The 22,645-nt window shown below is 42.6% G+C and overlaps 2 protein-coding genes and 1 long non-coding RNA gene across 7 annotated transcripts in view; 1 reads left to right on the forward strand and 2 right to left on the reverse strand.

The window, feature by feature from the left end:
• The window catches only part of mpp2b (MAGUK p55 scaffold protein 2b), a 33,761-nt gene extending 24,236 nt beyond the window's left edge, over positions 1 to 9,525 (forward strand). For 3 of the 4 annotated variants that reach the window (XM_053640653.1, XM_053640651.1, XM_053640654.1), the window contains 10 exons: positions 26 to 178; positions 266 to 421; positions 702 to 929; positions 2,705 to 2,836; positions 2,967 to 3,069; positions 3,949 to 4,017; positions 6,054 to 6,215; positions 6,314 to 6,516; positions 6,642 to 6,770; positions 6,916 to 9,525. In XM_053640653.1, coding sequence (XP_053496628.1) covers positions 26 to 178; positions 266 to 421; positions 702 to 929; positions 2,705 to 2,836; positions 2,967 to 3,069; positions 3,949 to 4,017; positions 6,054 to 6,215; positions 6,314 to 6,516; positions 6,642 to 6,770; positions 6,916 to 7,092 — 1,512 coding nt within the window. In that variant the 3' untranslated portion in view covers positions 7,093 to 9,525. The remainder of the gene's footprint in view (positions 1 to 25; positions 179 to 265; positions 422 to 701; positions 930 to 2,704; positions 2,837 to 2,966; positions 3,070 to 3,948; positions 4,018 to 6,053; positions 6,216 to 6,313; positions 6,517 to 6,641; positions 6,771 to 6,915) is intronic. The other variant, XM_053640652.1, reaches the window with a different exon arrangement.
• Positions 789 to 2,511, reverse strand: LOC128617519 (uncharacterized). Its single transcript, XR_008387576.1, has 3 exons — positions 2,039 to 2,511; positions 1,701 to 1,909; positions 789 to 893 (listed from the first exon to the last, which is right to left on the reverse strand). It is a non-coding gene; the product is annotated as an uncharacterized LOC128617519 (long non-coding RNA).
• Positions 8,533 to 18,976, reverse strand: psmc5 (proteasome 26S subunit, ATPase 5). Of its 2 annotated transcripts, none has more exons than XM_053640656.1 (16): positions 18,930 to 18,976; positions 18,196 to 18,267; positions 17,663 to 17,732; positions 17,316 to 17,413; positions 17,137 to 17,193; positions 16,945 to 17,049; positions 16,721 to 16,846; positions 16,510 to 16,636; positions 16,242 to 16,432; positions 15,987 to 16,085; positions 15,767 to 15,877; positions 15,253 to 15,339; positions 13,194 to 15,078; positions 12,693 to 12,734; positions 11,125 to 11,371; positions 8,533 to 10,308 (listed from the first exon to the last, which is right to left on the reverse strand). In XM_053640656.1, the coding sequence occupies exons 1-13, from the start codon at positions 18,951 to 18,953 to the stop codon at positions 15,025 to 15,027; spliced, it is 1,221 nt and encodes a 406-aa protein (XP_053496631.1). In that variant the 5' UTR covers positions 18,954 to 18,976; the 3' UTR covers positions 8,533 to 10,308; positions 11,125 to 11,371; positions 12,693 to 12,734; positions 13,194 to 15,024. The 2 variants fall into 2 exon arrangements, with proteins under 2 accessions (XP_053496631.1, XP_053496632.1); XM_053640657.1 differs by lacking the exon at positions 18,930 to 18,976 and adding an exon at positions 18,443 to 18,831.
• Between the last annotated feature and the right edge of the window lie 3,669 nt (positions 18,977 to 22,645).

Genomic DNA, 22,645 nt, shown 5'->3' on the forward strand with positions numbered 1-22,645 from the left:
GTGTTGACGTTTTAATGTGGAACAGGCCCACGAGCAGTTCGAGGAGCCGAAGCTGGAGGCAGTGAGGGAGAACAACGTGGAACTGGTGCAGGACATCCTGAAAGATCTCACACCGCTCACCCAACAAAGCCAGGCAGCACATGAACTTGCCCGCATACTCAGTGAGCCACACTTTCAGGTATACACACAAACACAAAAGGTCACGTCCGTCACAGCCGGGCAAAACCGTAAGAAAAGACCAAGTTATTTTCTCATTGGTTCCCAGTCCCTGCTGGAAACGCACGACTCTGTAGCCTCCAAAAGCTACGAGACTCCACCACCCAGCCCCTGTGTCTTCATGGACCCTGCCTTCAACAACCAGCCCGTCCCTCCCGATGCTGTCAGGATGGTCGGCATACGCAAAGTCTCCGGAGAACATCTGGTAAGACCTGGGCTTCTAAACTGATTCTAAACTGAGCGTGTCGTGTTGTTGTAGGAAATTAATCCACGTCAACCTGGAGTGTTTTAGCATCTACCATACAATTCCCTGTGAATAAGAGTAACGTATTAGAACAAAAATTAGAGCTGCTGTTAGGAAATGAATCCTCCTGACCAATCAGAATAGAGCGTTTAAGAGTGCCGTGATACAAGCTGATACTTCACGACCGCCTGTTAAGTGTAGTCGATATCGGCCTGCTCAGCAAGTCGTATTTGGTGCCCAGGGCGTGACGTTCCGCGTGGAGGGCGGAGAGCTGGTGATCGCACGCATCCTGCATGGCGGTATGATCGATCAGCAGGGCCTCCTGCACGTCGGTGACATCATCAAAGAGGTCAACGGGAAGGAGGTGGGCAGCGACCCCAAAGTGCTGCAGGACATGCTAAAGGAGGCCAGCGGCAGTGTCGTGCTTAAGATCCTGCCCAGTTACCAGGAACCGCACACACCCCGCCAGGTCAGCAACACACACACACACACACACACACACACACATTTATACGTTATATACTTTAGTTACTTCGCAATTCCGATGACGAGCTTTTACCTAGTCTCCGACTGACTCCGCCCCCTCTGTTTCAAACCATCTATAGCTTCGTCGCCTTTTATGTAAAATGGGCGGGACCGAGCGGCTCTGTTCCAGCAGTGGGTGGGGCTCATCTTAAAGATGGGATTGACGGACTGCGTTGTGGACATCTTGTAGCTCCGTGGCATTCAATAATGATCGATATATAAATAAATCGGTATATTTCTGCGTCGATTTAAAGCAGGAACGACTGATTTCAAAGAGCACATGCAAAATGGAGTCAACTCGTGAATAATAATTAAGGTCTGCTTAATGAATATTAATGAGCAGGGGGTGGGCCCGGTAAGCTGTGAGCTGGAGGCACTTCGTGACTGTTTTACGACTTTAAAACAGTGCCGAGCATAAATATTCACCCCCACGTTGAACCTGTTCACACTTTGTTGTGTTACAATGCTACAATATAAAATGTTGTGATTACATAAGTATTCACCCCCATCCTGCTGCAATCACATGTCCCTTGTATGTGTATATATGTGTGTGTGTGTGCGCGTGCGTGCGCCGTGTGTGTGTGTGGGGTTAAAGAACCGCTCTAACAGCTCGGTCCGTTTTATGAAGATTTCCTGGACCCGTGTCCTGTATGATGGAAATCTAGGCCACGTCTGCGTTTCTCCTCCCCCATGTGGCTGCCCCATCTGTGCTCACCTGAGTCACACTTCCTGTCATCCTGACCTCCTGCCCATGTTCCGCACGGCCCAGGCCGGTTCCTGTCGGGTTCCTGTCGGGTTAACAGCAGTAGCGCCACTATAAATCACCGGTTTATATTAATGCGCTCGTTCCAATACGTTACCGTCGCCATAGTAACAGCTAAACCGTTTGTTTAGAGCTGCAAGGGAGAACAACATCGGCTGTAACTACAAATGGACAAAAAAAATACATGAAAAGTCATCATCGTTGGACAATTGCTGTTGTATAAGAGGAATAAAACTCTTCAGGATATGATTTTCTAGGCACATAATCAATCACATGGCGGTATTATTAACCTGCACGACACCACTCAGCCCGTCGTGTGTGGATTTTAATCATCGTTATATTTTTATATATTACTGAAACACGAGGAATGACTTGCTGCTCGTCCAGGAGAAAAACCGAGAGAGAGAGAGAAAGAGAGAGGAGAACGAACAGTAATTTTCCTACATGTTTATGCTGTAGTGCTTCATGGCCACTGGGTTGCCACGGTGACACAGTTTAGGCCCCCCCCCCCCATTCTGACCCTTTGTTCCGCCTGAACACTTTCCTTTTTTTTATTTATTTTTTTAATGCTCTGTATGGACCTTGTGTAAGAAATGTCACCAGACTCACTCAGTGTGTGTGTGTGTTTCTATCCGACCGACACATACACACACACACACACACACACACACACTCTCACAGATCCCCCGTGTGTTAAATATGTTTAGTGTGTGAGTGTGAATGCTGACTCACACACTCCGACACGATCTAAAGTAGAGATAACGTTACTGACGTGTGTTGCGGTGTTTACGATAACGTGCGCATTAATAGTGAATATAAACTTGTGATTTGCATCTGCACTGCTGTCAGATCCGCTGGCCAATCAGAATCCAGAATTTAGTTCCGAACAGACCGAGGTAAATAAAAGCATCCCGGCTGAGTACTGATCTGAACCGTGTGTGTTTCCGCACCATCAGGCGTTCGTGAAATGCCACTTCGATTACGACCCCGCTCACGATAATCTGATCCCCTGCAAGGAGGCTGGACTTCGGTTCCACAGCGGCGAAATCCTGCAGATCTTCAACCAGGATGACCCGAACTGGTGGCAGGTGGGTGCAAGTCATAGGATTTAGTAGAAGTCATGAATGTTAATGGTGTGTATGTGTTGGGGGGGTGGGTGTGTGTGGGGGGAGGTGGTTTAATTCCTGAAGCCACATCTCGGCCCTGTCTGTGCCGCAGGCGTGTCACCTGGAGGGCGGCAGCGCGGGTCTCATCCCCAGCCAGCTGCTTGAGGAGAAGAGAAAAGCGTTCGTAAAGAGAGACCTGGAGCTAAACACGGCAGGTAGGAGCACACACCAGACCAGGCTGATCTTCTAGAACACAAATTCGCAGCCCTGGTCCTGGCGAACCTTCTCTTTTCTACAGTGTAGTGTTTCCCCAGCTCTAACGCTCACTCTGTGCGGTTACTAAAATGAAAAAGAAAACAAACAAAAAAAGATTTTAAAAAAATCTGCTGACTGTTCTTCTTTCTTAAGATATTTCTTAATATAACAGGTGCATTTGGCATGACATAATTTTGTTGTTGTTGTTGTACTGCTCGAAAGCAAACATCACCCCCTAGTGGACATCTAAATAACTGAATGTCTGAATGAATGTGAAATTACAATTGACCAGTTAAACGCCTGAACGAGTCTTGAATTGTCCTTATTTGCTCTTAAAATCTTAAATTCCACTCGACAGCTTCAGTTTGTAAGTTTTCAGATGCATAGCTGCTATAACGTAAGTGAGACAAAGACGTTTCAGAACATACTTATACTTATATTTCATTAACATACTTATACATGGATGAAAAGTATGATGTATCGTTCTTTAATACATGAAACATTGTAATAATCAGAATAAGAACGTCTGAAAGTCGAAACAGGAAGTAGCGTGACAAACGGAGCCGATCGTGTTACTCGGTATATGGCTCCGAGTGTGGAAAGATCTGCACCATGTTCTGCGGAAGAGAACCCCCAGACCACACTTTTCAAGAGGAGCAGGAACTGGCTCTCTGGGCCACTCCCAGGTTCACACTCCACCAATTGGACTGCACTCTTGGCCCCGAATAGCCATGAGTCTCGAGGAAAAAAAAAATAAAACAAAACACAAGTGTGTATGTCCTGTAGTGTTGTTATGGTGGACGTGTGTGTGTTACCGGGTTGTGTGCTGATGTCTGCAGGACCTCTGTGTGCAGGCATGGGTGGGAAGAAGAAGAAGAGAATGATGTACCTGACCACCAAGAATGCAGGTAACACTGCATCCTTTCTCCTCTCCCTCTTTCCCTCCTGTTCTTTTGTGGCAATGTGACTCTCCTGCCTCCAGCATCCCTGAATGCAAACCCTTTCCAAGTCCAAAACCATCTTCCAGTGTAAAACCACCCCCAATCCAAAACCTTTCCTCGTCAGAAACGGTCCCCATTCCAAACTCGCCCCCATCCATTACGCCAAAACTGCCTTCCTGGTCTAAAACTATCCCCCAGTCCAAAACCATCTCCAGTACAAAACCTTTCACCAGTCCGGAACCTTCCCCTAGTTTAAAAACATCCCCAGTGTAAAAGCACTCCCAGTCCAAAACTGTCCCTCAGTTCAAACTGTCACTTAGTGTACAAAACACCCAAGTCCAAAATCAACCCAGTGCAAAACCAAGTCTAAATAGTCCCTCGATCCAAAACCATTCACCAGTCCAAAATGATCCCCAGTCTAAATCCTTCCTCAGTCTAGATCCATCCCCAGGTCTGAAACCATCCGACAGTTCAGACTGTCCCCCAGTCTAAAACCATCCGACAGTCCAGACTGTCCCCCAGGTCTGAAACCATCCGACAGTTCAGACTGTCCCCCAGTCTAAAACCATCCCCAGTCTAAACCCCTCCCTAGTCCTAAACCATCTCCAGTCCAAACCCTTTCCTAGTCCAAAACCTCCCTTCAGTCCAAAACCGTCCCCCAATCTAAAACTGTACCCCAGCCAAAGTCCATCCTGTCCCTCCAAGTCCAAACCATTCCATCTGTCCAAACCAGTCCCCTTTCCTTGTCTGAAATGTTCCCCCATTCCAAACTCACCCCATCCTTTATGCCAAAATTGCTTCCCCAGCCTAAAACCTTTTACCAGTCCGGAACCTTCCCCTAGTTCAAAACCATCCCCAGTGTAAAAGCACTCCCAGTACAAAATTGTCCTTCAGTTCAATCTTTCACTTAGTCCACTCAATACCCCAGTCCAAAATCCACCCCAAGTCCAAAATAGTCCCTTAGTTTAAAAACATCCACCAGTCCAAAATGATCCCCAGTCTAAACCCTTCCTCAGTCTAGAACCATCCCCTATTCCAAAATCATCCCCAATTCTAAGACCATCCAACAGTCCAAACTGGCCCCCAGTTCGAACCCCTCCCTAGCCCTAAACCATCCCCAGTCCACAACTGTCCCCAGTCCAAACCCTTTCCTCGTCCAAAACTGTCCCCAAATCTAAAACTGTACCCCATTCCAAAATCATCCCCAGTCCATCCTGTCCCTCCAAGTCCGAACCATTCCACCTGTCCAAACCAATCCCCTTAACCCAAACCCTTCTCTCCATCTAAAACCTTCCCTCCAAGCAGTTCCCCAGTCATAAACCATACCTACTGTTCCCCTCAGTCCAAGCCCATCTCACCTGGTGCAAAACCCCCCACTCAAGAACCATCTTCCCAGTCCAAACTGTCCTTGTCTCAAATGCAACATGCACCAACAGCATGAAGAAATTCTAACTCATTTCAACCAAGTTGGTTCCTTGTGCATGAGACTTTTTTTTTCTTCTTCTTAATTTGTGGTGTGTGTGTGTGTGTGTGTGTGTAATCTGCATTCTTCATTGTGTTAAAATTGTATCGATCTGCTTGTATTTATCTTTTTATTAATATTTCTGACACAACTTTGTGCTTTGGAAATGTGCGATGTAAGATATCTTGACTTGTGCGCTATTTAATTGGCTTGCTTGGTTAATTAAACTCGATTAATTGTTTTTTCTCATTTTGTTTATTGTCGATATTGTTGATTATAGTGCTATAGAGTTAATCTTTCATCCTTTTCTCCTTTCCGGTTGAGTTTTAGGTCACGTTGTGGCTGTTTTCCCGATACCCAGTGGCTTTCAACTGCTTGAGAGTGGTTTTGAACTTTTTAATGCCTTAAACAAGACTTAAAGTGACGGTTTTAAATCATTCGACACCTCAGTGAGGTGCAAATTCAACTCAGTTCACTAGAACCCTGAAATATTTTGTAGGTTTTAACACGATTCCTTTCTCTCTCTGTCTCTGTGTGTCAGAGTTTGACCGACACGAGCTGCTGATCTACGAGGAAGTGGCGAAAGTGCCGCCGTTCCGGAGAAAGACCCTGGTGCTGATCGGCGCCCAGGGAGTCGGACGGCGGAACCTGAAAAACAAGCTGCTGATGTCACAACCTCATCGCTACGGCACAACGACACCCTGTAAGATATGAGTACAGTCCAGTAGCCGTTTCCCAATCCACCTCCCTCCCCCCTCCCGCTGTGCTGTACGACTACTAATACGTAATCCTGCCCCGTAGACACGTCCCGTAAGCCCAAAGTGGACGAGAAGGAGGGACAGATGTACCTGTTCATGTCGCGCAGCGAGATGGAGGCGGACATCAAGAGCGGCCGCTTCCTGGAGCACGGCGAGTACGACGGTAACCTGTACGGCACCAAGATCAACTCCATCCACGAGGTCATCGAGTCCGGAAAGGTCTGCATCCTGGACGTCAACCCGCAGGTGAAATAATTTCAACAGGAAGTAAAAGCACTTGGAGTTTTTAAACCACTAAGGGTGACTTTTTATTTATTATTATTTTTTTTATATGAGCACTGTAAATATTCGACGGATTTCTATTATTTCAGGCTCTCAAAGTGCTGCGGACAGCGGAGTTCCTGCCCTACGTCGTGTTCATTGAAGCCCCTGACTTCGAAGTGCTCAAGGACATGAACAGATCTGCGATCGAGGCCAGAGTCGTCACCAAACAGCTCACTGTGCGTTTTGCAAAAAAAAAAAAAATTAAACGATAATAATCTCAAGGAATGATGAAATCCAGTGTTTTTATGTTTGGATGTGTGTTTATACGTGTGTGTGTGTGTGTGTGTGTGCGTGTGTGTGTGTGTGTGTGTGTGCGTGCAGGACTGCGAGCTGAAGAGGACGGTGGAGGAGAGCGAGAGGATCCAGAGAGCTTACGGTCACTACTTCGACCTCACCATCGTCAACGATAACCTGGACGCCGCGTATCGCAGCCTGAAGGTGGCGCTAGAGAGACTGAGCGCCGAGCACCAGTGGGTTCCTGTGAGCTGGGTTTTCTGAGCCTCGTTAAGATTCCATGTGTTTATACGAGAGTGTGGTGAAATGTGAGCAGCTCCTAAACAAACCTGTTTTAAATGCTACCAAAAAACCCACCACGTTTTTTTTTTTTTTTTTGGTTTTTGGTGCGTATTTACCAACACGTGCTATGCGCCCTCTAGTGGCCATGCAGTAAATTAACCCTCACCTGTGTTTACCTAGAATTTAAAGATGACCACTCACTCATTCAGTCACGCATGCCAGGCTTGTGCGATTATAACAATTGAACCAATCCTATATCTTACTACATCCTACAATTTTACACTGCCGCAATGTCCAGGGACATTCATTCATTCACCTAATACGATCTTACTAATTGTGCAGGTTTACTTTTTCCCTTAAACGGTAAAACCATACGAGACTGTACTCGTGGGTGAAGTTTTACATTTTATCATTTACGAGCCCCGCCTTTTTTTTTCTTTTTGTGAACGCATCAGCCGTGACCGTAATTGCGATTATAAGAAAATGGCGGACTCGAAAGGAAAACAGTCAAAAGACCCCCTTGATCCAAATGACGTGACCAAGACGAGTATATGTTTATAATATTTTTATATATATATATAAAAGGTATATTTAGCATGTACGTCTTCAGGTTGAGTCCAACTTCCTGAGCAGCCATTTTAGATCTCTGAAAATCTTTTATGGACGTCCTTAGAGTAAATGACGACGAGGATCTTCCAGTACCTTAAGTCATATAGAAGGTTTATAGAAGGTAGCAGCAGCGCTCTTAAGTCCAAAGAGTAAGAAGCACAGGAACTCGGATTAACCCTTCTTAGTCGCAAAAGCGGTTTTCTGGAGTCATCCATGCCGATCCGCCAACATCCGCTACGCAGGTCTACGTCGGTGAAGACCGCCGCGCCGTACAGGGACTCGAAGACGTCCTGAATCCGGGGCATGAGAAGACCATCGGAAGGAAGTTTTCGCATTCAGCTCACAGACAGTCCGGAGAAAACACGGTGGAAAAAGGTGTGGATACGTCCATTTGAATCTATTGAAGGCTCTGGAACGCAACAGAACCATAACGTTCCTCAGAATAGGGTTAAAGGTCACACTCTGGCCTAGGTCGAACGTGTTTGAGAAGGTCTTGATGGTTGGGAAGAGAACTACATGCTTATATATATATATATATTACACATATACCCTTATTCCAGTAATACTGTTACAACCGGACACTGTAACTACACTATTGCTTTGTATTTCTAGCGATTCGAAAGAAAAGTAAACAAACAAATAAATAAATAGTGTCCAGGATGGGATTAAACCTTTTAATGATGATTGACGTGATTTCTGAAGCAGGAGCAGATGAGGAGGAAGATTAGACGTGCAGGTCAGATGGGAAGAATTTAGTCTAAGTATAATTCAGTTCAATAATATAGAATAAAATACAAACAGCACAGACCATGACCAAATTAAACTGCGCCTTCAAAGTTTATTTATTTATTATATTATATAAAAACCGTTCCTATTAAATTCCTAAAGAAGTGATGGAGCTGAGATGTAGTTTAAATGTGTGTGTGTGTGTGTGTGTTAATGGAGACTGAACAGCGGTGTATATTTGTACAGACTCTGTGTGAACTGTAGATGTTGGTTTATATGGTTTATGGCGGTGGAAGAAGAGAAAGAGGGGAATATTCCTGTACATGTTGTGCTTTAAATCGACGTCATGCCGACTGTAAATAATTACGAGCTCGTACTATAACACAACGTCCTGGAAATAAATCAGCAATAAGTGTCCTGTTACACAGAGACTTCCCTAAAACAACCCGATTGAAGTTCGGTTCTGATTCGGCTCGGATCGGGTCTCACTGATCACTAATCACAGTCGTCTGTCTAATAAACCTGATCAAACCCCATAATGACTGATTCATCTGTGGGTGAAAGAGAGACGTGTGTGTGTGTGTGTGTGTGTGTGGTAATGATATTTAACACAGTTTATTAGAGAGGCACTTCCTGAAGGAAACACAGCGTGCTCATGGGAAAAACAAAAAAGAGTCAGAAAGAAAGAAAGGTACAGTGAAAGCGAAGGTAAAAAAAAAAAAAAATCTACAGGGAAAGAAAGAAAGTCAGAAAGGGAAAATAAGCGAAAGAGGGACAGAAAAAAATGAAAAGAACAAGTGAAAGAGAAAGAAATAGAATAAAAGGGAGAAAAAGGAATGAGTGAAAGAAAGAAGAACAAGCTGTGAAATAAATAACGAAAGAAAGAAGCATTAAGAGAAATAGAAAGAAAGAAGGACAGACAAAAACTGAAAGAAAAAGAAAATCAAGGAATGAAAGACAGGAACAAGTGAAAGACAAAAACAGCGAAAGAAAGAAAAACAAACAGTGAAATAAATAACAAAAGAATGAAGCATTAAGAGAAATGGAAAGAAAGAAAGGACAGACCAAAACAGTGAAAGATTAAAAGAAAGTGTGAAAGAAAAACAGAAGAAAGGGAACAAGTGAAAGACAAAAACAGCGAAAGAAAGAACAAGCAGTGAAATAAATAAGGAAAGAAAGAAAGAATAAAAGAAACAAAGAAAAAAGGACAGACAAACAGTGAAAGAAAGAACGAAAGAAGTAAAGGAAACGAAACAGTGAAAGAAAGAAAGAAAAAGCTCGAGCGATAAAAGACAGAAAGAAGGAAAAAAAAAGGAAAGAAACAAAAATAAACACTTAAAAATTAAAAACTTTTTCCTGATTCCTAAATTAAATAGACTTCCCCAGGAAAGTTTAAATCTCCAGAATGTTTATAGAAGTTTAATAACGAGCTCCAGAGCGAGTTACGCCACACGTCAATCTCAAACCCCGCCCACCAGAGGCGGAGGTTTAACAACTGGTAAAGTGCATTAGTATTGTCTTTTCACAGTGTATTCACACACACACACACACACACACACACACACACACACACACACACACACACACACACACACAGTAGGACAAGGGACACACTCCACTCCACTGTACTGAACTCATGGACTATGGATCATCAAGCCCTTGTATAATAATTGTAAACTTCACGTTATCGACAGATAATAACTATAAATCTGTCTATCTGGGAGTTGGTCCTGGCTTTTGTGTTTGTCAGTATGTATTCAGTGTCTGTTAGGTGTGTCGCGTCTGTGGAGGTAGAATTAACGACGGCTCCTCCACGATTTCAGTATACGCCGGCAGCTCCTCGTCAGGAACGCTTATTTTCCACTGCAAAACAAACAAAAAAAAACGTCCGTGATCCTCATTACAGCTTCCTTTCAACAAACAAAGCAAAAATATTTTAGCAATAGGAATTAGCATTACAAACAATATGGTACAAAAATGTTTTGCATAAGCAATATAGTACGAAAATGGGTAAGAATTAACGTAAACAATATTATACAAAAACGTGTTGACAAAAACAAGTCAAAATTTGCATAAACAATATTGAGTGAAAGTGCGTCAGAGTTGGCATAAGCAATATTGTAAAGAACGTGTAAGAATGAACAAACAATACTGTATGAAAGTGCGTTAGAATTAAACTACTGTAAAAATGCGTAAAGAATGAACAGACTATTGTATGAAAGTACGTAAGAAACGGCCTGAGCAATATTGTACGGAGATTTGTAAAAATTAGCGTAAAGCAAAATCATATGAAAATGTATATGAAGTAGCGTAACCGCTATTGTACGAAAGTGCGTAAGAATTAGCATAAGCAATATTGTAACCGACAGATTTTAGCCGCTGTAGATTTTCATGCGACTTTAAAAAAAAAAAGAAAAGAAATAAAAAATGTTTTTTTTGCTACGAAATCTACAAATTTTGTGTGAAATTGAAATAGCTTTAATACGTTACAAAACACGCCGTTCTAACAATGTTACTCATGTTTATTAACGTTTTTCAATGAATATTTCTGGAGGGGGGGAGGTTTGGCTCCGCCTTTCCTCACAGCCACTCTCTGGTACTGATTGTTGTGAATAGTAACTTGCTAGCGCGATACAGTGTCTTAGCTTTGTTGGACTCGTGTGTGTGGTAGGAGTTTACCTCTGAATACGGTGGTGGAGGGTTGCCGGGGGCGATGGAGTCGTACGCAGGGGGTTCGAACGCCGCCACAGACGACAGCGAACCTTCGTCGACGTTATCGTCGTTAACAGGAAAGGGAATGACGTAGATGGAGGGGGAATAACTCTGCAGCTCGCTCCCACCCGAACGGCTGAAGCACCGACACTTACAGCAGAATTTCGTCATGAGAATAGCCACGGAGACCCCCAGGAATGGCGTTAAGAAGATCCTGTGTGTTGTGGCAAATAAACATCGCATCACATTACACTACATTACGTACTTTACACATGGTTCAGAAATCCCTGCAGTTGTTGTCTGGTTTCCCACTGAAGCTAAGCAGGGTTGAGACTGGGCAGTACCTGGATGGGAGACCTCCTGGAGGAAAACTAAGGTTGCTGCTGGAAGGCCAGCAGGGGGCGCTCACCCTGTGTGGACACTATACTGTAAAAACAGCACTGTCTTTCGGATGAGACGTTAAACCGAGGTCCTGACTCTCTGTGGCCATTAAAAATCCCAGAACACTTATGGTAAAAGAGTAGAGGTATAACCCCGGTGTCCTGCCCAAATTCCCCCACTGACCCTTCTCTATCATCCCCTAATACTCTCCATCTCTGAACTGGCTTCATCACTCTCTCCTCTCCACTAATAGCTGGTGTGTGCTGGGAGTTCTGGAGCACTATGTCTGCGTCTCATCATCCTAGTGCTGGTTGAGAATACAATGTAAAAGCGCTATATAAATGTCTTTCTAACGAACTAACTGCATAATGTTACTCCGCTTAACCTGGATATAATACTCTTACTCAATTACATTTCCATTAAAAAAACTAAAACAAACCATTCTGCCGTAGAGTACCGAGTACGCGTAAACGTTTTTTTGGTACTCGTGAACACTGACACCAAAACTTTTATGTTTAATACGTTGTGCCATTTAAGCACTCTCCATGAAATAAAATTTACATTTATTAAAAAGCAAAAAAAACCAAAACGCGATCATAAAACATTGTAATAAAAAATACGAACCTTAGCTCTAACCTTTAACTTTTACTGCTTTTGTAGCTAACTTTTCTTTCTTTCTTCTTTTTTTCTTTTTTTTTTTTTTAAAGTCCTGACTTCAAATTTCAGTTGAAACAATTGATTTATTTTTACTATTAAAAACTCGAGTACGTTGAAAAAAAAAAAAAAAACCTTTCTTTTAAACGTTTTAAAACGCTCTTTTAAACGTTTCCTCGAGTATAATTCCGACTTATTTTTCGAGCCGTTGTCGACTGTGGCTGTTATTTTACCGATGAAGCTGATTTTCGCCGTAAAGAAAAACGTTAATTTCGTCAGGTTTTGCGACATATCGCCGGTGTTTTTGGTCTTTGTCGTTACCACAAATGTCACTTTCTACCAAACTTAAGATGTCTAATTAAATGCCTAATGAAAGAATGTTTAGTCTAGCTATTATTCAAAATAAACTATTACATTCCAAGCAACAACATTTCAGCATTTTAAATAAATAAATAAATAAATAAATAAATAAAAAGAGTTTGAGACGTTAATAAACTTACTTTAAATAGTAGTAATCAATCTCCATCTTTCCTGTTGCTGGTCTATGAAAAGGAAACAACAAAGCTTTTAAAAAGAAGATTGTTTAAAGTTCGCTATACAAAACTATATAAATTAAACCCTATATAAATTAACATCCTCAGATCAGTCGTTAGTATTGGCACCTCAGCGTCTATGACGACGCTTTTTGTTTTTCTTTTCCCCCCAGTAGAAGTTCATCAGGTTCGAGGTGCGTCAAGAGACAGGAATGTCTCGAGACTGCTCGACAACCTGTCAAGTCTGTCCCGGAAAACGCCACTTTAGAGTAGAATTACCGCTTCGAATTCTATCGTAAATGTTTCACACACAAAATACATCTTTACAGATGAAAAAACCTTTCACAGCTACCTTTTCCTGGGCCGTTACACTGTAAACTTAACCGTAATCATGGTCCATTGGACTTGACACTAATTATCTAAACGCACGAGCGTGTTGATATACGAAACATAATAGCGAATACTTACAAACGAATCGAAATGAAGTCGAAATACGTTCGAAGAACTTCCTCAGACTGCGCCTACAGTATCCGAGGTGTCCCAATGCGACGGTAAAACAGTACATAAGGACTTTGAGCAGGTCGCTGACGTAACAAAGGTTTACTGCCTGGAAAAGCTGAAGGAGACGCAAGACAAGATGACGTGCCGGACACGAGGACGAGTTCAAGTAGAAAAGACAGAACAACATTCCTTACGAGGACACTCAAGGCCGTAACGACGGGTTAATAATTATAAGAAAGCTTGTTTTCGCTCCAGTAATAAGTCAACAATAACAGAACGCTCTGAAACGAGACCAGGGTAGTAAATGATTAAAAAACAGATTCAGTTACACAAAAATTAGGCACTTTTTTTTTCCCTATAAAAATATATATAAAACAATTACGGAATTGTTCACGTATGTAAAATTTTAACATCTTCACGAATAAACTAATATATAACGCAAAGAATTTGAACTTTTCTCCAAAGATTAAGGTAATTTATTATTTTTTTAGATAGGGAGGACAAGTAAATGTCAGAAATGAATGAATGAACAATGAAAAAACAAACTAAAAATGAAGACAATAAATTAATAATTAAATTAATTACAACAAAATGTATGTATGTATGTATGTATATATATATATATATATATAATTTATTTTGATTGGACAAATATAGAAAATTTACCCCATTTATTATGTGCATGTAAAAAAAAAGAAAAAAAAATGACATCACTTCCTGCAGCAGCATGCCGTCACATTAATCTCAACCGTGTGTGTAACTGCTGCTCCTGCTGCTTTCAGGTCGTCCTGCAACTCTTCTCTCTTACCTTTCTAACGATTAGTCTGAGATCGCATGGCGCACCAGTCACGTGGTTCCATGACGTTTCTACCTGCATGTTAATATTGGTTAGCTTCTTGGTGTTCTTAAAGTTCTTGGTGAATCTACACATCCATAAGACGAGAGGTCATGAAATTATGTTGGAGACATGAGAACATGGCAAAAGGTCTGTAGGACCTGGTGATGGCATCAGGACTGATGGCATTACGTCTTGTGGAGCCTACAGGTGAAGTCCTGTGAAGTCAGATCTTCATCCAGATGTTCGATTTACTCATTTGGAAAATCATGAGAACAAAAATGGAAGATCTAACGTGAGGAAGCAAATCGTGCTTCGTTTCATGTTAGTGCCTTGAAAATATTTAGAGCCAGGGCTTTTGAAACCAGGTGAAAATCCAAGACCTCAGGGAGGGGGAAGAGTTTGGTTCATCCTTAGGAGCAATTTCTAAACAACTGAACGTACCAGAAACATCTGTACAAACAATTGTATAGATAGAAGTATTAAAAGTCATTCAGGAAAGAGCCACAAATTAACTCTCAGGGATTCGACCCCAAGACAGCACCAAAGGAACTGGTGATGATGTTGGAGGTATCAGATACCAAATATGTATCCATCCACCAATAAGAGAGTCCGACATCACCATGACCTGAAAGGCTGTGGTGCAGGAGATCACCAGGAGAAAGACCTACTCCTTTTTGATGCCAAAAATGTACGTTTTAAGGATTTAATTAAAAAAAGAACACCATCCAAACTGCTGTTACACGCTAGGATTACATTCTCACTTTGTCTGCAATTGGATACAAGTAAGTAAGTAAGTAAATAAATAAATAATAAATTATGCGTGTCATGCATCATATAAAACAGACGAGGCATGAATCTGAACAGGAGATACCGTTTATTTAAAATAAATTCAGGGCACATTTATAAACCAAAGGAGGAAAAAAAAACCCCCAATACAATTCAGGGGAGGCAATATAGGCTCTACTTCCAGAGCTTCTTGATAGACATGTTCTTCTCGCTGTCCTTCTGCATCACCTGTTGACGAAGAAGAGTGTAATCACAGTTTAATTCTTTTTATGTGTACGTAGACGATGACCGAGAATTTACTACAGAACTTCTGTATGATGCGGAATACTGCAAGCAGCCTTTAGAAAGCCACTAAAAATGTACTAAAGTTTTTGTCCCGACTACAAATGAAAACGAGCGTACCTTCGCGACAGCCATCTCGAAATCTTCCTGGGTGACGTGGACCCTCCTCTCTCGCAGGGCGTACATGCCGGCTTCTGTACAAACGCCCTACGTGAAAGAATTTAGCGATGACACACGACGTGCAGCGGCAAAAATGTAGCAATTTACTGGTAAATCACAAAAATAGGGAGCAAGACAGTGACGCTAGGTTTGAGGTCAGGGTTCACACAGGGTGACAGGACGTTTAGGATGAAGGTGGGGCCAGTTGTCATGGTAACAGTTGGGATGGAGTCACGGTCAGGTTTAGAGCGGAGCCACAGGAAGAGGCCAGTAGTCATGGTCAGGTTTAAGGCGGAGCCAAAGGAAGAGGCCAGTAGTCGTGGTCAAGTTTAGGGCGGAGCCACAGGAAGAGGCCAGTAGTCATGGTCAAGTTTAAGGTGGAGCCACAGGAAGAGGCCCGTAGTCATAGAAATGGATCATATTCTTCATACCATTACCGTAGCACTATATTTTCCAGTCTTGCTGCTGACCTTACCTTAACCTCAGCACCCGATGCCCCTGGCATGAGCTCAGCGATTTTGCGAAGGTTGATGCCACGCGTCAGATTCATTTTGCGCGAATGGATCTTCAGGATGTCCAGACGGGCCTGTCAAGGAAGAGGACATTGAGCGCTGTGCCTGTATGCTGCTACACGCACTAAGACAACAACCATCAGCCAAACATCTATTCACGGTTTAGGATAATAATCACAAGACCTCCTCGTTGGGAGGAGGGAACTCGATCTTCCGGTCGATGCGTCCGGGCCGGAGCAGAGCCGAGTCGAGGATGTCTATGCGGTTGGTGGCCATGATGACCTGCAGGACACAAGAGTCTTAGGAACTATCACATTTCAATGTAGCACCCAAACATCTGACAGATTCTTAATTGGTCACAGACAGGTCTAGAAGTCTCACTGCACCAAAACTAACGAATAAAAAGGGTTCTCGCAGTGATGGGTCTTGTTCACGCACCTTGATGTTCTTGGTGGCCTCGAAGCCGTCGAGCTGGTTGAGGAGCTCGAGCATGGTGCGCTGCACCTCGCTGTCTCCGCCGGAGCCTCCCTCGAGACGCGAGGAGCCGATGGAGTCGATCTCGTCCATGAAGATGATGGATGGCGCATGCTCACGTGCCATCACGAAGAGCTCACGCACCATTCGCGCGCCTGCAAGACAGCCAGAAAAGACCGTTATAGGCAAGGAGAATCTAGCACAGCGATTTAAAGGCGTGCTCGGTCCTCACCCTCTCCGATGAACTTCTGCACGAGCTCGGAGCCGGACACGCGGATGAAGGTGCAGTCGGTGTGGTGAGCCACGGCTCGGGCCAGCAGCGTCTTCCCGGTACCGGGAGGGCCGTACAGCAGCACCCCCTACAGGTCAACACATTGTGAGTGAGCAAAACGTTGAGAACTTCAGACGGAAAACTGAGTAGCGGGATTTTTGGCCCCACCCACCTTCGGCTGTGCGATTCCGAGGGCCTCGAAGAGCTCTGGGTGCTTGACGGGCAGCTCGATCACCTCCTTGATCTCTTTGATCTGCTTGTCCAGACCACCGATCATCTCATAGGTAGAGTCAGGCACCTATAGGTCAGACAAAAAATGTTTTTACACATTACACATCACACATACACATCACACATACACATCTCACACACACACACACAGGAATTTAAAAGTACCTTCTCAACCATCATGAGCGACACCAGAGGGTCCACCTTGTTGGGGAGGATCTTGTGCAGTGTGTAGCTGTCGTTACGCAGCGCTACCCGGCAGTTCGGGGTCACCTGCATTGGACGGTTCAAATTTCACACGTCGAATCATCGCAAAAACAAGGACAGGACAGAGCAACTCGATTGATCCCTAACACTCACGTCGTTAATGTCGATGTTCTTATCCACGTCCACCACGAATTTCCCCTCGGGGTGAACCTACAGACATCAGAGGCACCGTTTCAACAAACCGAGTCACATATACCACTATGAGTCATTTAAAAATGTCGAAAACATTTCCCTGGTGCTGTGTCTCGTTAGCTCAACGCGTGTAAACTCACCTTCACCAGCACTTTCTTCTTGTCCATGGCTCGGACCACCTCGCCCACGTACGAGCCCTGTTCCTGCAGCAGCTGCAGCTCCTCACGAAGCAGACGCACTGCACAGAGACATTAAAACCTCATACTGACCAGGAACCGCACGCACAAGCTTATTTAATAATATCGACCGCATACAACCATCTAGAGTGATCAAACTTCCACCCAAAATAAATTTATGATCAACACAGAGGAAAGCAGTACGACAAGCGCCACCTCTGACGGCTCCTGGTCCACGTAGCGTACACACTTTAATCAAACACGGTGGCCTGAACAAAGACGCTGTAAACACTAGCGATGATGGGTGCTACCTTTAGCATTGAGCTCGTTCCTCTGGGCCTGCAGACGCCGGAGATTCTGGCTCTTCTCGTTCACGGTCAGCTACAGACAAATAAAACAACACAAAAACCAGCAAGATTTGATGATTTTGTTTGTTACACTGGATAAAGGAGATGTTTAATCGCCTCCTTAACCCGTCATGGTTAAAGTTGTGCAATGAATTATCACTTAATCTGGTAAACTAATGAGAGCAGCTAGAATTCAAATAAGGACACGGAGGAGTTCTGGATCTTTACAGTGAGTCGGATGATTTTGGCTCGGCTCACCAATACGGGCCGACTCTTTCAAATATTCATGCTAAAGAAAAGAGTAGATGGTAAAAATGGAAGGATTTTGATTGAATTAGACGACAACAGTGTAAAAAGAAATTGATTACAGTAGCAACAAAAGTAGAAAAAAACAAACATGCTCAAAACACATGGCGCAAATGAGCGAGTCGGCTCACGGAAAAGTTCCGACTCAAAGAGTCGACTCGTGCGAGAATGACACACACTGCTAGTCTTACCTGTAACTCCTCGATTTTGGACAGGTAATACTGCCGGAGACCTGAGCCTCCTTTACTGTCCTCCAACTCCATCTAAGAGAGAAATACAGAGCAAGAAAAAAAGAATCAAATCAACAACTCGTTCTGCATATTATCTCGTGTGAAAAGCTCCAAGCTCCGGCTAGCTAAAACAGCTCAAACGTTAAAAAGCTAACAGTGGCAGTACAACTACATTTATTTATAAAACTACAACAATAAAATTACGAACGCGATTCGTTTCCTCCTCTAAATGAAATTATTCAGGAATTAAAAACAACAATCTGAACGCCGACACTCAGTACTAGCATTTTTCTAACGTTAGCAAGCAAACCGTTCTAGACTTCCTACCCGTATTAAAACAAGTCCCGCCTCCTGGGCTAGGATTGGCTACGTAGGTCGTGCACAGAAGTAGCTGACCAGTCAGAGAAAACGACATGAAAAACTATCCAATCCCAGTAGAAAAGGCGGGATAAATCAGAATACAGGCGGGGAAAGAACCGCTTTCAGCTAGTAATAACAATGAGACAGCAAACTGAATTCGATCTAAGGAAAATGTTTAAAAAATAAAAAAAACATAAAAATCCGACATTTTCTCCTTCTTCTACACAACACCGGACATCTAGCGAAACGTCTTTTAAGTAAATATAATGCAAACTAACACATACATTAGTAAAACGCATCTGCGATTTGTTTCATTCAGGGGATTCACAACTTACATGGTTGATTCCGTCTAGTGCCATCTTGAAAACTTATGACAATTTCCGCTGGATTATTACGTATTTCCGGTCGCTGCCGTTGTTGGATTGGATTCTTGTTTAAAAAAAAGATATCTAAATGTTGTTAATAATAGCTAATAAATAAATAAATAAATAAATAAACAAAATAAAGAAAGAAACTACAACATCTAAAACGTATTATTTAAATAAGTAAATGAGGAAAAATATTCAATTCAATTCAGTTTTATTTGTATAGCGCTTTTTACAATAGACATTGTCTCAAAGCAGCTTTACAGAAATATTAACACGGTATACAGATATTAAAGGTGCGAATTTATCCCAACTGAGCAAGCCACTGAGTGGCGACGGTGGTGAGGAAAAACTCCCTAAGATGTTTTAAGAGGAAGAAACCTTGAGAGGAACCAGACTCAGAAGGGAACCCATCCTCATCTGGGTAACAACGGATAGTGTGAAAAAGTTCATTATTGATTTATATGTAGTCTGTTTAGCAGCCGCAGTCCCAGCAGTCTGGAATTGGAGAAGATTTGAGCTCCATCCAGAGGTAGGACATCCGAAACGGATCAGGCAGGTCCGGAGAGCAGAGAGGATCGGGATCTCTAGTATCTCCATAAAATCGTGTGTGGCTCGGCAGAAGGAGAGAGGGAGAGAAAAGATTATTAGGACTGTGCTTAGCGTAACAGAAAGTCTAGTCAGGGTAGGCTTGAGTAAACAAATACGTTTTAAGCCTAGACTTAAACACTGAGACTGTGTCTGAGTCCCGAACACTAATTGGAAGACTGTTCCATAACTGTGGGGCTCTATAAGAGAAAGCTCTCCCCCCTGCTGTAGCCTTCACTATTCAAGGTACCGTCAAATAGCCTGCATCTTTTGATCTAAGTAGGCGTGGCGGATCATAGAAAACCAAAAGGTCGCTTAGGTACCGTGGCGCAAGACCGTTTAGTGCTTTATAGGTCAATAATAGTATTTTATAATCCATGTGAGATTTCACTGGGAGCCAGTGCAGTGTGGATAAGATTGGGGTGATGTGGTCGTATCTTCTGGTTCTAGTTAGGACTCTAGCAGCTGCATTCTGGACTAACTGGAGTTTGTTTATGCTCCTGCTGGAACATCCAGACAATAAGGCATTACAGTAATCTAATCTAGAGGTGACGAAAGCATGAACTAATATTTCTGCATCATGTAGTGACAATATATTTCTTATCATAGAAATATTTCTGAGATGAGAGAAGGCTATCCTAGTAATATTATCTACATGAGCATCGAATGATAGACTGGAGTCAATAATTACACCAATGTCTTTTACTGCTGCACATGATGACACAGAAAGTCCATCCAGAGTTACTGTGAGATCAGAAAGATTATTTCTAGCTACACGTGGTCCTAATACAAGTACTTCTGTCTTATCAGAATTAAGTAAGAGGAAGTTAATAAACATCCAACGTCTAATGTCCTTTACACAATCCTCAACTTTACTAAGCTGCTGTCTGTCCTCTGGCTTCGCTTAAACATACAGCTGTGTATCATCAGCATAACAGTGGAAGATAATTCCATGTTTACGAATAATTTGACCTAGAGGTAACATATATAATGTAAAAAGCAGTGGGCCTAAAACAGAACCCTGTGGAACTCCAAAGGTAACCTCGGTATGCGTGGAGACGTCTCCATTTACATCTACGACCTGATAACGATCGGTCAGATAAGACCTGAGCCAGGAGAGGACTGTTCCCTTAATGCCAACAACGTTTTCTAGTCTATCAAGGAGAATAGTGTGATCTATAGTATCAAAAGCTCCACTAAGGTCGAGTAACACAAGCAATGAGACACAACCCTGATCAGAGGTCAGTAGTAGGTCATTTACTACTTTAACTAACGCTGTCTCTGTGCTATGATGAGGTCTAAATCCTGACTGATACATTTCATGAATGTTGTTCCTATGTAAGTATGAGCAGAGCTGCTGTGTACAACCTTTTCTAAAATCTTAGAGATGAAGGGGAGATTTGATATAGGTCTATAGCTGGACAGTTGAGAGGGGTCAAGGTCAGGTTTTTTTAACAGGGGTTTAATAACTGCTAATTTAAGTGATTTAGGTACATAGCCAGTGCTAAGGGAAGAACTTATTATATTTAAAAGTGGTTCAATTACTCCAGGACAAATCTGTTTAAAGAAACATGTAGGTACGGGATCTAGTATGCAAGTTGATGAATTGGCTGAAGAGATTAATGAAGCTAGTTCGGTCTCTCTAAGGGGAGTAAAACACTCTAAACATTGATCTGATATTGCTACATTATCATCTAATGGGTTTGATACAACACTGTCTGGTTTTAATTTAATAGCCTGAATTTCACATCTAATATTTTCAACCTTATCGATGAAAAATTTCATGAAATCTTCACTGCTATGTAATGATTGAGTGTTTCTCTCTGTAGTGGTTTTATTCCTAGTTAATTTTGCTACCGTGTTGAAAAGGAATCTAGAATTGTTTTTGTTGTCTCCTATTAAGGTGGAGAGATAGATTTTTCTAGCATTGCTAAGAGATTTTCTATATTTCAGGAGGCTCTCCTTCCAGGCTGTTTGGAATATCACCAGTTTGGTTTGACGCCATTTACGTTCTAATTGTCGAGTTGTCTGTTTTAAGGTTTGCGTTTGATCGTTATACCAGGGTGCTAATTTTTTTACTCTAATTATTTTCCTTTTCAGTGGAGCCACTCTATCTAGCGTGTAGCGGAGAGTTGACTCCAAGCATTCAGTCGCCTGATCGAGTTCTATCGGATCTGACGGTGATCCAAATCTAATTGATGTTTCTGCGAGGTTATTTATGAAGCTCGGTGCAGTAGCTGATGTGAAAGTACGAATATGCTCTGCAAATTCTTTTAAGATAACAACACGACAGAATATATATATATATATATATATATATATATATATATATATATATATATATATATAAATAAATTAATAAATAATATTTAAAATGTAATTTTATACTTTGTCACTTCCAGGAACGCGTTAAATATTTTTGCTGACTCATCGTGTACCATTCTTGTGTTTGTCCAATTAAACGCTGTCTATAACGTATACAGTATCTCACAAAAGTGAGTACACCCCTCACATTTTTGTAAATATTTGATTAGATCTTTTGATGTGACAACACTGAAGAAATGACACTTTGCTACAATGTAAAGTAGTGAGTGTACAGCTTGTGTAACAGTGTAAATTTGCTGTCCCCTCAAAATAACTCACCACACAGCCATTAATGTCTAAACCGCTGGCAACAAAAGTGAGTACATCCATAAGTGAAAATGTCCAAATTGGGCCCAATTAGCCATTTTCCCTCCCCGGTGTCATGTGACTTGTTAGTGTTACAAGGTCTCAGGTGTGAATGGGGATCAGGTGTGTTAAATTTGGTGTCATCGCTCTCACACTCCCTCATACTGGTCACTGGAAGTTCAACATGGCACCTCATGGCAAAGAACTCTCTGAGGATCTGAAAAAAGGAATTGTTGCTCTACATTAAGATGGCCTAGGCTATAAGAAGATTGCCAAGACCCTGACACTGAGCTGCAGCACGGTGGCCAAGACCATACAGTGGTTTGACAGGACAGGTTCCACTCAGAACAGGCCTCGCCATGGTCCACCAAAGAAGTTGAGTGCACGTGCTCAGCGTCACATCCAGAGGTTGTGTTTGGGAAATAGAC

This window comes from Ictalurus furcatus, chromosome 13 (assembly GCF_023375685.1).
Source record: "Ictalurus furcatus strain D&B chromosome 13, Billie_1.0, whole genome shotgun sequence".
NCBI lineage: Eukaryota > Metazoa > Chordata > Actinopteri > Siluriformes > Ictaluridae > Ictalurus > Ictalurus furcatus.

What these genes read in the sequence shown, in the direction of transcription:
- psmc5 (XM_053640656.1), bottom strand. Translation starts at nt 18,953, where the DNA reads ATGGCACTAGACGGAATCAACCAT. An exon ending in GAACGAGCTCAATGCTAAAG is followed by an intron (nt 17,414 to 17,662) that starts GTAGCACCCATC and finishes GTCTCTGTGCAG; the next exon opens with TGCGTCTGCTTCGTGAGGAG. An exon ending in AGAACATCGACATTAACGAC is followed by an intron (nt 17,050 to 17,136) that starts GTGAGTGTTAGG and finishes CGTCCAATGCAG; the next exon opens with GTGACCCCGAACTGCCGGGT.